General features: G+C 40.3%; 3 protein-coding genes across 4 annotated transcripts; all 3 read right to left on the bottom strand.

Moving 5' to 3' along the window:
* Nucleotides 1-5,043: 5,043 nt before the first annotated feature.
* LOC104454240 (antifungal protein ginkbilobin-like protein) lies at nt 5,044-6,758 on the bottom strand. The gene is made up of 2 exons (XM_010069034.2): nt 6,722-6,758; nt 5,044-5,369 (listed from the first exon to the last, which is right to left on the bottom strand). Exons 1-2 carry the CDS (start codon nt 6,756-6,758, stop codon nt 5,044-5,046), a joined length of 363 nt encoding a protein of 120 aa, XP_010067336.2.
* On the bottom strand, nt 6,480-9,426 carry LOC104433366 (serine/threonine-protein phosphatase PP1). 2 transcript variants are annotated; one of them, XM_010046083.3, is made up of 3 exons: nt 8,978-9,417; nt 7,427-7,986; nt 6,480-7,042 (listed from the first exon to the last, which is right to left on the bottom strand). In XM_010046083.3, exons 1-3 carry the CDS (start codon nt 9,186-9,188, stop codon nt 6,887-6,889), a joined length of 927 nt encoding a protein of 308 aa, XP_010044385.1. In that variant the 5' UTR covers nt 9,189-9,417; the 3' UTR covers nt 6,480-6,886. The 2 variants fall into 2 exon arrangements, with proteins under 2 accessions (XP_010044385.1, XP_039169075.1); XM_039313141.1 differs by lacking the exon at nt 6,480-7,042 and adding an exon at nt 7,204-7,309 and having other exon boundaries at nt 8,978-9,426.
* Nucleotides 9,427-9,589: 163 nt separating this feature from the next.
* Nucleotides 9,590-12,646, bottom strand: LOC104433373 (cell division control protein 2 homolog C). The gene is made up of 5 exons (XM_010046093.3): nt 11,864-12,646; nt 11,679-11,772; nt 10,955-11,024; nt 10,544-10,682; nt 9,590-9,962 (listed from the first exon to the last, which is right to left on the bottom strand). Exons 1-5 carry the CDS (start codon nt 12,455-12,457, stop codon nt 9,870-9,872), a joined length of 990 nt encoding a protein of 329 aa, XP_010044395.2. The 5' UTR covers nt 12,458-12,646; the 3' UTR covers nt 9,590-9,869.
* Between the last annotated feature and the right edge of the window lie 1,035 nt (nt 12,647-13,681).

The raw sequence follows: 13,681 nt of genomic DNA, 5'->3' as shown, positions 1-13,681 counted from the left end.
AACTGTGATATTACCACACCTCCACTTCAAGGTATATTATCTTTGTTAATTTAAACAGGGATAATTTTAAGAAAAAAATCTTAAACCTATTATACAAATGTCAATTCAATTTTAAACTTTTCAATTTTGTCAATTTAATCCCTAACCTTTTATCAATTTGCAAATATAGCATTTTTCGCTAATTTTTTCTTAAAATCATTGACGTGAACGTTAGGCATCTCATGTGGAATGGTCCACACTAATAGGATAATCTTTTTTAATTTTTTAAAATTTGTCTACTTTTTAATAATTTATTGTATTTCTTTTTCTTTTTCTTTTCTTTTCTTTTTTTCTTTTTTATTCATATGTAGCTAGGCTGCGAAGCCCTCATCAGTCAAGGTAGGCCAACAAAGGGCCGCGGCCCTCACCCACAACTAGCAAGAGTCACTGGCCCACATTTAAGAAAAAGGAAAAGAAAAATATTATATAAAATTATAAAAAAAAAAATCTGCATAAGAAAATTTCAACATCTATTGACCATACCACATAGGAATGCCAACATCCACATCACCGATTGCCAGCAAAAATTGATCGGAAGTACTACATTGGCAAATCGCAAAAAGGTTTTTTAAGAATAAATTGTTTAAATTAAAAAGTTTAGGACTAGATTCATACAATAGGTTTATAACTATTTTGGTAATTTTCTATTTAATCATGATAAATGTATTTGCTTCTTTGAAATCAATGACATTAGATATATTGTGTCATAGGTATTATTTGATCGATAAACTCTTTTTGGGTACCTTTGATGGATGTGGATTTTGTAATCAAATCATTGACCTTTGATTTGGATCATCCGTTAAGATAAACTTTCGATCATTTACAATTGATGCACTTTGGCCAAAGTCTAGCCCCTCTTTCAACAAATTGCAAACATGGCTGGCACGCTGTAGTGACAAGTTCCCCAGAAATTTGGCTAATAACGAAGTCTAGATTGAACCATGATCGGGAATGAAATTGACGCACAAGCGGCCTAATTTGAGTGGAAGACTGTTGTTCAAATAAGAAATTTGTCGTATTTAAACCAAGCGCTTAATCATCTAGTGAATCCTTTTGGAATCAACTACCAGTTTAATGTTTCCTTTCATCATCGGAAGTGTTGGATGGTCTTGGGTATCTCTCACCCCGAAAGCTAGTTCGAAAGGGCCTTACATTTATAAAGTAACCACTAACCCTTTCCACTATGAGACAACCTCAATCTCCTTCTTAGACATTGGGTTTGGGTCGAAGCCACAATAACTCATAACTCTCCCGTATGACTATTGAATCCAAACTTACTAACAATCTAGGCTCTAATACCAGTATTGCGTGGTCTTGAAAGATAGTTTGAAGGATTGAAATTTTTCCTCACACTTAAAACTGACCCCAGCTCTTTCCACAATTGATGTAGAATAATCTCAACAAGAAGATCACAAAAACACCGAAGTAACATTGCTAGATAGGCATTACACAATCAAGCCATTGTCTACCAAGTTTCACTTTCATTTCTTTTGGATGTTCATGTTTCAAACCACCTCACAAGTTTCAACTCCACATTTACGTCGTGAATCGACGGCTACATTTGGCTACCAACGAAACGAAAGTGAAACTAGGAACCGGTCTACTCATGTAGGAACTAGGATCTAGTGTACCAGTCTGGTAGCTAGGAGGTCTCGATTGCATACGTTGCTACATTTTCACTTGACACCGATCATATTGGTAAATGGCGCCGAGACCTTCTCTTGACTTTTCAAAACTGTCCAAGGATGCATTCCTGCAGGGGCGGAAACATTTAAGGGGAGAAAAGCTTATGGTCTTGCGATAGTCAATACGGTGAACACGAAGTAATTATTAAATGGGAAAAAATGGATGGTGTGGTACTTCATTTAGTTGAACAGAACCAAGTACAAGAGTCATCGGATATCCTAAAAATTTGCCCCTACTTGAAACAAAGCAAATGTCTAAGCTTTTTATTAAGAAACACGCTTTCCCCATCTCTATAACAGAGATAGTCATTGCTCATTTTTATTTTTTTTGTAATCGAGAACTCGACCATGGACCCCCCATGCCTGAATGGCTTCTGAGGGTCGGGCCCCTATATCTCAGAGGAGATTAGGCCACCAATCCACCGCCAGGGCCCCTACTTAAATCGCTAGCAACTACAGGTTTTGAAGTCTCGACTTCTGCAATGAGAGAGACTTTCAATCAACGCAGCTACCCACGGATGGATAGTCATTGCTCATTTTGATAATTGAAAAAGAAAAAAGTTTGAGGAAGATGCTGGATCAAAAGTATTCAAGAGCTCTTCTTTACTCTGAGAATGGGTAATTTTCATATCTCATCCTACGGTCCTGAAGCTGCATCTGAACCGTGATGCTATTCGGGCGGTTGCTGAGTATCTGACTCTTCGCAAAGCTTACGCAAGTACCACAATCAGTAAATGAAAGCAATGTACTGCAAACAGCATGGCCATAAGCCGTTGCTTCAACATAAGGAGACCGGGTGTAGTAATCGTAGCAGGGTGGTTCGCCATCACGGTCACTAGATCCTCAAGGACATATGGTACGCCATTCGCATAGGGATCGCTGCTTCCATAAACGTTCCCATTGCAAATCTTGTTTACCAGGGTCTTGTCCAGAGCGCCCTGGACAAAGTCGAACACCAGAAGGAAACCCAGGAGAGTGAGTGCAAATCGACGAACAAAAGCCATAGCCGTGTTCGTTTTTTTCTTTTCTTACCGACTCTTTCTCTCTTTTCTTTTCTTTTTTCGCAGATAATTTGAGTTAAGTGTAAGACTATACGTAGAGAAGCACTCATCTTTGTTTCCTCCGATAATTTGAATAATAGGTTATTATATACATTCGTATGCTTTGTCGATGGTGGATGTCCAATTTTAAGATGCTTTCTTCGATCCGTTTCGCCATGGATTGTAAAACTGGACAGATATAGTCTGAATTGGCTAAAAGATCTGTTCGTAACAAAATCGAAAATCTTTGGACGTCCATCATCATTTGCCGCTCGTGTTTACAATGATCTTTGGTGAACAGAATATTCAATTCTGTTTCATCCGATTTGCCCCGTTTTCTTATATCTCTGACAATGCGATGAGATTTTCATATTATTTTTTTTTCTGTCTTGAACTGTTGATAAACTTGATATCACGACACCTCGACTTCAAGATATGCTATCTTTGTTAATTTAATCAGGGATAATTACCAAAAAGAGTTCTGAATCTACTGCACAAACGTTAATTTAATCCTAAACTTTTTAATTTGACCAATTTAGTGCTAAATTTTTTATCAATTTGCCAATGTAATACTTTTGTCCAATTTTGGCCAGAACTCTTGATGTGAACATTGGTCATCTTATGCGAAACGGCCAACACTAATGTGGGCAATTTTTTGAATTTTTTTAAAAATTATTTTTTTTATAATTTATTATATTTCTTTTCTTCCTTTCCTACTTCGTATTCATTTGTAGCAAGGACCACGACAAACAAGGGTCACCAGCCCATAGTGAAGAAAACAAGACGAAAGGAAAGAAAAAAATAAAATAAAATAAAATAACCTATAAAAAATTCTGAATAAAAAAATTTCAACAATAGTATCGACCATGCCACATAGAATGGTCAACGTTCACGTCAATAATTGCCAACGAAAACCGCCAAAATGTTTAAGACTAAATAAGCCACATTGAAAAGTTTGGTATTGAATCCGTATAATAAGTTGAATGATTTTGTGGGTAATTTTTCATTTAATCAAGATAAATGTATTTGCTTCTTCGAAATCTGAGTAACTTTTGTGGATTTGGATTTTGTAATCAAATTATTGAATTTTGATTTCATTCACCCCTCACATAAACTTTCGATCTTTTACGATTGATGCACTTTGACCGAAGTCCAGCCACTCTTTCAACAAATTGCAAACAGGTCAGGCACGCGGTAGTGACATGGTCCCCAGAACTTTGGCCAATAACGAAGTCTGGATTGAACCATGATCGATAATGAAATTGGCGCACAAGCGGCCTAATTTGAGCGGAAGATTATCATTCAAATATAAAATTTGTTGTATCCAAACCAAGCACTTAATCATCTAGTGAATCCTTCCATTCATTGTTGGAGGTGTCGGATGATTTTGGGTAATCTCTCACCCCAAGCGAATCCTTCCATTCATTGTTGGAGGTGTCAAATGATTTTGGGTATCTCTCATCCCAAGCTAAACAATCTCCTCCTAACACATCAATGCAAGTGTCTAAGACGCAACAACCTGTAACTATCGGGCTTGTTGGCAAGTGGGCTTTGATGCTAGTATTGGATGATTTCAGGCCTTTCTCACCCAAAAGTTAGCTCAAAGTATAAAGTTTTTCCTTATATTAATAAACTGACCACCAGCTCCTTCCATAATCGATGCGAGATAACCTCAACAGGAGAATCACAAAAGCACTGAAGTATCATTGCTATGCATTCACAATCATGCCATCGACAACCTAGTTTCACTTTCATTTTTTCGAAGTTCCATAAGGCACTATCCACACCACTTTACTAGTTTTGACTCCTCATTTACATCATGAATCGACCGCTATATTTAGCTACCAATGAAATGAAAGTGAAACTAGGTGCCGGTCTGTTCATACAGGAACGAAGATCAAATGTACCAGTCTGGTAGCTGGGACCTTCTCTTGATTTTTCAAAACTACCCACTGCTCCGTTCCCGCAGGAGCGGAGATGTTTAAGAGAAGAAAAGCTTGCGGTTTTGCAATAGTCAATACGGCGTACACGAAGTAATTATTTAAGTCAAAAAAAGATAGAGGGCGTGGTACTTCATTTAGCTGAACAGAAACAGTTACAAGAGTCATCACATATCCTGAAAATTTACTGTACTTGAAACAAAACAAATGTCCAAGCATTTTATTCATAAACAAGCTTTCACTATCTCCGCAACATAGATAGTCATTGCTCTTTTTGATAATTGAAAAGAAAGAAGTTGAAGGAAAACGCCGGACACGAAAGTATTTGAGTCCTCTTCTTTATTCCGAGAACGGGTAATTTTCATATCTCATCCTACAGTCCTGAAGCTGCATCTGAACCCCGATGCTATTCGGACAGTTGTAGAGTATCTGACTCTTCGCAGAGCTTATGCAAGTACCGCAATCAGTGAACGAAAGCACTGCATTGCAAACAGCATGGCCATAGGCTGTTGCTTCAGCGTAAGGAGAGTTGGTGTAGTAATCGTAACCAGGGTGGTTTGCCGTAACAGTTGCCATATCTTCAAGGACATACGATACGCTACTCGCGTAAGGATCACCACTTCCATAAACGTTGCCATTGCAAATCTTGTTTATCAGGGTCGTATCTGGATCACCCGGACAAAGTTGAATACGAGAAGGAGACCAAGTAGCACAAGCGCAAATCGATGAAGGAAAGCCATAGCCATGTTCGTTCTTTTCTTTTCTTGCCAGCTCTTTCTCTCTTTTCTTTTCTTCTGTTGCAGATAATTTGAGTGAAGTGTAAGACTTTATATAGAGAAGAACTCCTCTTCGTTTCCTCCGATAATTAGAATAAAATGCTTTGATATGCTTTATAATGTCCATTTATATGCTTTGTCGATTCTCGATGTCTATTTCTAAGACGCTTTCTTCGATCCGTTTCTCCCTGTTGTTAATGTTTATCTGTATTCATGAAAACAATGCATTCTACTGGACACCTTGTGAGTAGATTCTTTTCCCTATTTTTGTACCAGAAGTCCTAAATCTTGTATATGTAATGCAGCCGAATCCTAAACTTTTCAATTAATTTGATTTATTCGTTCTTTTCAAAAAGTGGAAATCAAGTCCTTTCAATAATCGTATGACGTCCATCATTATTTGCCGCTCGTGTTTACAATGATCTTTGTTGATCTCAATATTCAATTCAGATTTATCAGATCTTGTGTCATTTTCATTTGTCTCTGACGATACTTGTTCTATGTTGGGCTTTATTTTTATGTTCTTTTCAACTTCGCTAAGGTTCTCATTTCTGTCTGCCTTAAACTGTGATCTTACCAGAGCTCTACTTGAAGGTATATGATCTTTGTTAATTTAATCATGATGAACACGTTGGCTTTTTCAAAATCAATGACATGAGATGTATTGTGTCATACCTATTATTCGACCGACAAACTCTTTCTGGGTACCCTTTACGAGAGGTTAGAGTGGATTTTGAAATCAAGTTACAAAACTTTGATCTCAATTAACCGTTGTGTTTAACTTTTGACTATTCGCAATCGATGAGTTCGACCAGAGTCAAGGCGTTTATTCAACAAAGTGCAAACATGGCAGACACTGTACTTGGCCGATGAGAAAGTCCAGATCGAACAGACCAGGAAAGAAATTGATGCACAGACGGTGTAGTATGAGAGGAAGATTCTGTCGTTCAAACATGAAATCCGGCACATCCAAACCAAAACGCATTATCACTCAGTGAATCCTATGGAGTCGATCGCATGTCTATTATTTCCACCTTGCCAGAGGATCGCAGAAACACCGAAGAACACTGCTAGATAGGCATTTACACAATCAAACCATTGTCTACCTGGCCTCATTGTCATTTCTTATGGATGTACATGAAGTTGCAGAAGACATCACTCACACCACCTTGCAAGATTCAACTCTAGATTTACACCATTAGTATTTGAATGATCTGCTAAATTCCGCTATAAACACAAACCTGAAATGAGCTTAAGCTCAACCTTCTTTAAAGCCATCAGTGTCACTAGTCACAAATTTTTGCCCCCTGTGCATTCATTCCTATTTGGAAATGACAGGAAGCTTAGGAATAATTAATCAGTCCATGAGTTTTGAATGTCCTCTGCTCGTTAGTTGTCACTCCTCCTCAACCCCATGGCCTGACAATCTGAAACGAGCATAGCAAACTCGGATCCACGTTCATTAGTGCCCCAGCATTGTCGAATTCCCCACAGTAATTAGGAGCTGAAAATATGGTAACCAGCTGTCGGTCTGCAAAGAATTCGTAACCATCTTCAACCACCTGCAAAAAATATTTCAGCCAAAATGTTAGTAACATCATCTCCTTAGAGCAAACGATTCATTGACAACTGACGGGTATTACCAATGCATTCCCTTGTTTTGATCGAATTTGACAGAGATAACTGTTTGTTTGCTCAAAAAATCTCATGTACAATAGTACTCTCCCATGGAATGTGCTGTTCTCACGTATTTCTTTTGTTTTTGGTACTACGGCATACCAAAACCGGAATGAGTTTTATGTATATGACAAGCTCTTACAAGACAGAATCTGCAACACACTCAGATATACTGAAATTGAGAAAAGAAAAAAAAAAAAAACACTTTCATGTGAACACAAGTTGATTGAACAGAAAGAATTTCAATGCATAGGAAAACAGAAAATGACCTGGTGAGCACGACATATTAGATCGAGGTCGTGTTTCCTTAGGAACTCTGCCACTTTGTCAGCACCGAAAGTGTAGGAAACGCCCCTGTCATTCTCGCCCCACCCTTTGATCTCTCTGTCAGGATCCGCCCAAAGTAGGTCACACAATAGCCCCTGGTCCGGCACATCCATGGGCCTCTCCAGAACCCTGATCTGATCTAAGTTCACAAGCTCCGGCGAGAGTCCACCGTGCATGCAAATGATCTTGTCATCAATCACTGCTGCCACTGGCAAGCAATTGAAGCAATCCGTGAAGATCTTCCACAGACGGACGCTGAAGCGACGCTTGCACTCGTCATAGAAGCCATAGATCCGGTTAATGGAGGCACACTCATGGTTCCCTCGGAGGAGAAAGAAGTTCTCCGGGAACTTTATTTTGTAGGCAAGGAGGAGGCAGATGGTCTCTATGCTTTGCTTCCCTCTGTCGACGTAGTCTCCGAGGAACAAGTAGTTTGAATCTGGTGGGAAACCACCGCTTTCGAATATTCTCAGTAGGTCTGGGTATTGTCCATGTATGTCACCTGGAAATTTAAGAGAACAAAATCATTTATGAAGTCATTTTATAAACTAAAGCCAAGAAATCGATGCAAGATGATTCGAGCTATCAGACAGTCCATACTATGTGAGCCGTCATAAGAGGATCGACACCAGAAAGAAGCAGAACCGAAGCCCTTGCCCTCAAGGGTTCGCTTGGTTGTATGCATATTTCCATGTTCATTGTACTGACCGGCATGAACATCAGCAGAACTAGCTTCCGTTCAAACAATCTAGTATCCCCCGACACCACTCTAGTACTTACGTTCTTGTCATTCTGGCAAACAAGTACTTGTAAAATTTCTTCAACACATCTAGCATACCTTGTTAGGAGGTACCTTATATGTATATTTAGGCCATATCCTCTTACTTTTTAAGTTTTTGGGAAAAACGTGTTTTCTGATAGATACAATAACGATGCTCTGAACTGCATCCAGAAATGTTATCTTGTTTCCCAAGATTGAGGTTCATAAAGTCAGAGAAATGGCTAAGATACTGCAGAAAATTTTGCTGTTCCGCAGCTTTTTCTGCAACACGAGGCTCGAATGAAACAATGTCACTTATTAGGGTTTTCGAAACGAAATGCATTATTTCAAAGGATAAAACTTGGAAAATTTATAAGCACCGAGGTTTGATAGGGCCAATCCAACCAAATGGGGTTCATTTATTCTTCTACTCGAGATCCTTCCACTCTTGCTTCTTCTTTTTGTCGACTCAAAACTTATTAGCCATTTTCTGATTAAGATGTCTCTGAACATGGCACAACCCAACTTTACCAAAAAAAAAAAAACATGGCACAACCCAACATGATCTTTCATCCGATTCAGTCTCAATGACTCGTATCTGGTGAGCGAAAACGCGTGATCACAAACAAAGAAAAGCCCATAATCCCCATGATCATTTATTCGACCTTAACACATTATGCATACCCTGGCTGCAATCAAACAAAAAGATTGGAAGGAAAGAACGTAGGATTACCACAGATGTTGATGGGGGCTTCTAATTCGAGGAGATTAGGCTGCGCAAGAAAGACTTGCTTGGCGACGATGCAAAGCCGACGAATTTCGGGCTCGACCAGCTGAATGTGTTTTCCTTTCTTGTTCCTTCGTTCCAACAATCTCTCTATCAAACCTCCAACTTCTGCCAGGACAGCATCCATGCTAATCTCCTTCGTTCCTCGGGAATTCATTTGTGATCGGATTCAGATGAATCAAGAATCATACAAGAAAAGACTTGGCCAGAGAGCAAGGATGGCGGGTTTAGAGAGAGAGAGAGAGAGAGAGAGAGAGAGAGAATATTGGATTGTTATTAATAGCGTGGAGCTGAATGGAGTCGATGTTTCAGATCTGGCACGTGAAGGGGAAGAAACATTCTCCTGTGTCCCCTGTTTGCCCAACTTGCACATGGCCGTGGCTTCACTTTGTCACGAGAGGCCACAATAATCTCTAGTGGAGATAAAGTGCATCCAACAAAATAGCCACAATCCTTATCACAATTGCTCGGGGAACCGAAAGAGTCCCTTTTCTTTTTCTTTTCTTTTTTTTTTTTGGGGACTATTTATAGCAATGAACATTCACCATTGACGCCTGATTAAACAATGGAGAACCATGCTGTGATATTAAAAACAAAGACGGAGACATTGAAATTCCTGGGGAACATAGCCATCGCTTTTGAAAGGACAAATAATAGATTCATTGATATTGGTTACATGATACTTCATCACCGAGATGATGACACTCGGCTGCGTCGAGCGCCTAGCAAACAGAAGCACCCTTTAAGCAGTGAAAGTAACTTTTAAGGTAAATACAAGGACCACATCAGAACATAAGAGGCCGTCCAGCGAACACTCAGCCATATATCCGAGGCATTATCAGAACTGAGACTTGTCGAGACTGTCAAAAAAGGGATGATCAAGTGCTGCTTTAGCCGAGATCCTTTCGGCAGGATCATATTTGAGCATTTTCTGCATCAGTCAACAATAACGATTGAGAGTTTACAGAATGTAGAAAACAACACGCCATGAGAGTAAGGCCATTATTTGCCAAAGAGCATCCAATGTTGGTTACTGACATGCATGATTGAGACTACGAAAAGCTCAGATACTCAAATCAGAAGTAATATCTTTCCACATACGTTATTTGTAACCATCAACACAACCTATAGTTCCAATCCTTAGCCCTCTTATTTGCCAGAAGCCGACTTCAGACTTTTTTTCTATACTTCATACTTCCTAGCAATTGGAATTTGAGGGCTTTCACTTCATTATAGAGAATCGATTCTCACATTAAGCCAAGAATCAAGACAAATTATGGCACAACTAAAATAATCCCTGGATCAACTAAGATCCCATACTTATTGCACAATTCCACCCCTGCATCATTTGTTTTGCTAGCCTCCAACTCTTATGATGAAACCTTATAACAATGACCATGGGTCAATGGACGAAAACAGTATTGGACAGAAAGGGTACAATTCAAGCCAAATCTTCTTCTCGCGTGTATATTTACCAGACATTCAAATGTCAACAAGGGTACAAATACTAACCGACAGAAGGTCCACCCCATCTGGTCCAAGGGATGGAACTGCTCTTGCCAAGTTTTGAGGTTCCCATTGTGGATAAACATGCCAATCCCTCAAAGTGGTAACTCCTGGCCATTGCTTCTCAGTTGGGGTTCCCAATAGCCTTCAGTCGCAAATATCCAAATAAATCTTAGCAGAATTACTAAAATTCATCAATGTAACTTTAGACACACGAGGTGCAACAACTTGGGATTGTCCCTTATCATTAGAGTGGAGAAAATGCACACCAAATAGAACAACTGAAAGTGAGATACTGTTGTAAATTACTATTCAATTCACATCGTAGCCTAGCAAATAGACTAGGGTGTGTTATTCTCAGCGAACCAAGGATTCATAAGTACTACTAAGGCCTTCAGATTTAATGAAACAAATCACCTGAATATGTGAAGCAGTTGCTGAAACTCAGAGTCCCCAGGAAATAAGGCTTGCCTTCTCACCATCTCAGCTGTGATGAATTCAGACATCTAGAGTTAGGACAAGCAAAAGACAAGAAACATACTTCCTACATGCTGAAGGAAATCAAAACGTAGATTAAAATTGACCAAAGCAAGGACATGTATCCAAAACTAATCACAGCATTAAACAGAAGGAACAGAGAAAGCCAGGACTTGTTGCTCACTGGAACAAGCATCTCTTGACTAAAAATGATTGAAAGCAAAGGAATGGAAGCACAGTCAATTGAAGCAGAGCATGTGAGGAAGCGTGTCGTGTCTCTAATTTCCATTCAGCGTGCAACTCTTTTTCGTCAACTATGCTAAAAATAAGATGATCTACCAATCAACACAGTCTCCAGCCTATCTTATGGACTCTACATTCTCATGACAAATCTGAAATCAAAGAACACGAAGAAGAACTCAATACCTACGGAAACCCAAGACCTACACCTCAACATCAACAACCTATAAATGCGGTCCTAAAAACGTTGTCTACAACATCCGAACGAACAATATTCGAATTCCACACTGGAGAAGAACGTGATTTCAGCAGAAGCAAGCCAGAGATCTAACATGGTCGATGCAAAAGGCTTTCAGAAAATGGAGCAAGAGAAGAACAAGAGACATCAACCACTTCCGGCAACAGATTCGATAGAGATAGTTACCAAAGATACACCCGACAGACCACATGTCCACGCCGATCGAATAGTGAGCGGATCCCAGCAACACCTCAGGCGCTCTGTACCAGAGAGTGACGACCTGCACCGGAGATACACAAAATCATGAGTCGAAATCAGCAGCACTCTCGCCCTCCGAACGCCATAAGAGGATCGCCAGAAAAGCAAAAGACCTCATGCGTGTAACTCTTGAGCGGGACGGTGAAGGCGCGGCCGAGCCCGAGGTCGGCGATCTTCAGGATCCCCTTCTCCTTGTCGACGAGCAGGTTCTGGGGCTTGAGATCGCGGTGGAGCACGCCGTGGCTGTGGCAGTGGGCGACGCCCTTGAGGAGCTGGTAGAGGAAGTTCTGCACGGTCGCCGCGGGGACGGGCCTAGGGTTTGGCCCCTTGCGGTGCGAGTCGATGAACTTCTTGAGATCGGTGTCCAGGTACTCGAACACCAGGTACAGCATCGGCTTCCCCCCGCCGACGGCACCGCCGTGGCCCTCGCCGGCGCCGGCGCCCTCCGCCGCCGCGGCCGCGGCCGCCTTGCGCTTGGAGCCGCCGTCGACGTGCTCGACGGAGAGGAGGCGGACGACGTAGAGGGACTGGGAGAGGAGCTGGAGGAGGGAGACCTCGCGGAGGGCGGTGGGGGGGACGCCCTCCTCGTCCATCTCGAGGCGCGTCTTCTTGAGGGCCACGAGCTGCCCCGTCGCCTTGTCCTTGGCCTTGTACACCTTGCCGTACGTCCCCTCCCCGACCTTCTCCAGCTTCTCGTACTTCTCCATCGCCGCCGCCGATCTCCGATCTCCGATCGCTCTCTCTCTCTCTCTCTCTCTCTTCTCTCTCTTGTTTCTCTCTCTAGAAATGGGCGGTTGGTGTTTTTGGAACGTTGAGCGGGAGAGAGAGAGAAAGTGGTGGTCGGCGTCGGCGAGGAATTTGAATTTTGTCGAGAGGAGGGAGATGAGTTGGCACGTGCTTTGCCTCCTCCTCTTCCTGCCCTGTCTGTCCGTTTGGGGGTTTTGAATTTTCGAACGGGTGGGTGCCACGTCATCGTTTTCGGCTTTTTTGACAACGATTGAATCGTTAATCATCGATCTAATTCAGGGTAGGTGTAATTTGTCCCATTGAATTTATAGGCGAAAGATTTATCATCTCTAATGAGATTAAATCTTGAATTATTGACAAATAAAATAGAATACGATGATGAGATTATGGAAGTGAATATTCTCACATTTATTGTGAATGCACTCTTTGTTGTGGTTATTTATCATGTCAAAAATGATTAGTAATGTAATAATTAGCGTAACATTAGTTGGGTATTATTGGGTATGATTTTTCTAGTGTTATTCATTTAATTATTTTTTAGCTACCATGATGTTAGTCATAAATAGTAGTTATGAGCGGTTCTTGAACTAGAAAATCATTAATAATGTAATAATTAGAGCAATAACTTTACAAGTTGATTGTTAAGCATGATATTAAGAAAATCAAGAGCTTAAAAATTAGTTAAGTAAAACTTTTACAATGAAAAACCTATGCTCGACCAAGCAAATCATTCATATGAGAATTACTTGTGACAGAAAGAACAATTAACTTAGATATCTTAAGAGAAGTATATTGAAAGGTTATTGAAAGATTCAATGTGAGTACATGTAAACCAGTATGTACTCCACTTGCAGATCATTTCAAGTTAAGTAGTAATTAGTGTCTTACAAGTGAGAAAGAGAGTGAAGAGATCTTGAAAATTCTTTATGCATCGAATGTAGGTAATCTAATGATGCGATAATTTGTATAAGATCTAATATTGCTCCTACAGTTAGTGTTGTGAGAAGATTTCTCTCAAATCCAGGTAAAGAGCATTAGACTACTATTAAATAGATTTTGAGATATCTTAGAAGCATTTCTAAATTATGCTTGTGTTATTAATTGCAAAGCTTGATGTTGATTCTCTAAAATTCACATCGGTTCACATTATGATCTTTATAGGTAGAGCTGTTTCATGACAATCA

Source organism: Eucalyptus grandis, chromosome 1 (genome assembly GCF_016545825.1).
Source record: "Eucalyptus grandis isolate ANBG69807.140 chromosome 1, ASM1654582v1, whole genome shotgun sequence".
Lineage (NCBI taxonomy): Eukaryota > Viridiplantae > Streptophyta > Magnoliopsida > Myrtales > Myrtaceae > Eucalyptus > Eucalyptus grandis.
The sequence above is the reverse complement of the archived record's forward strand: the minus strand, read 5'-3'. Positions and strand labels throughout refer to the sequence as shown.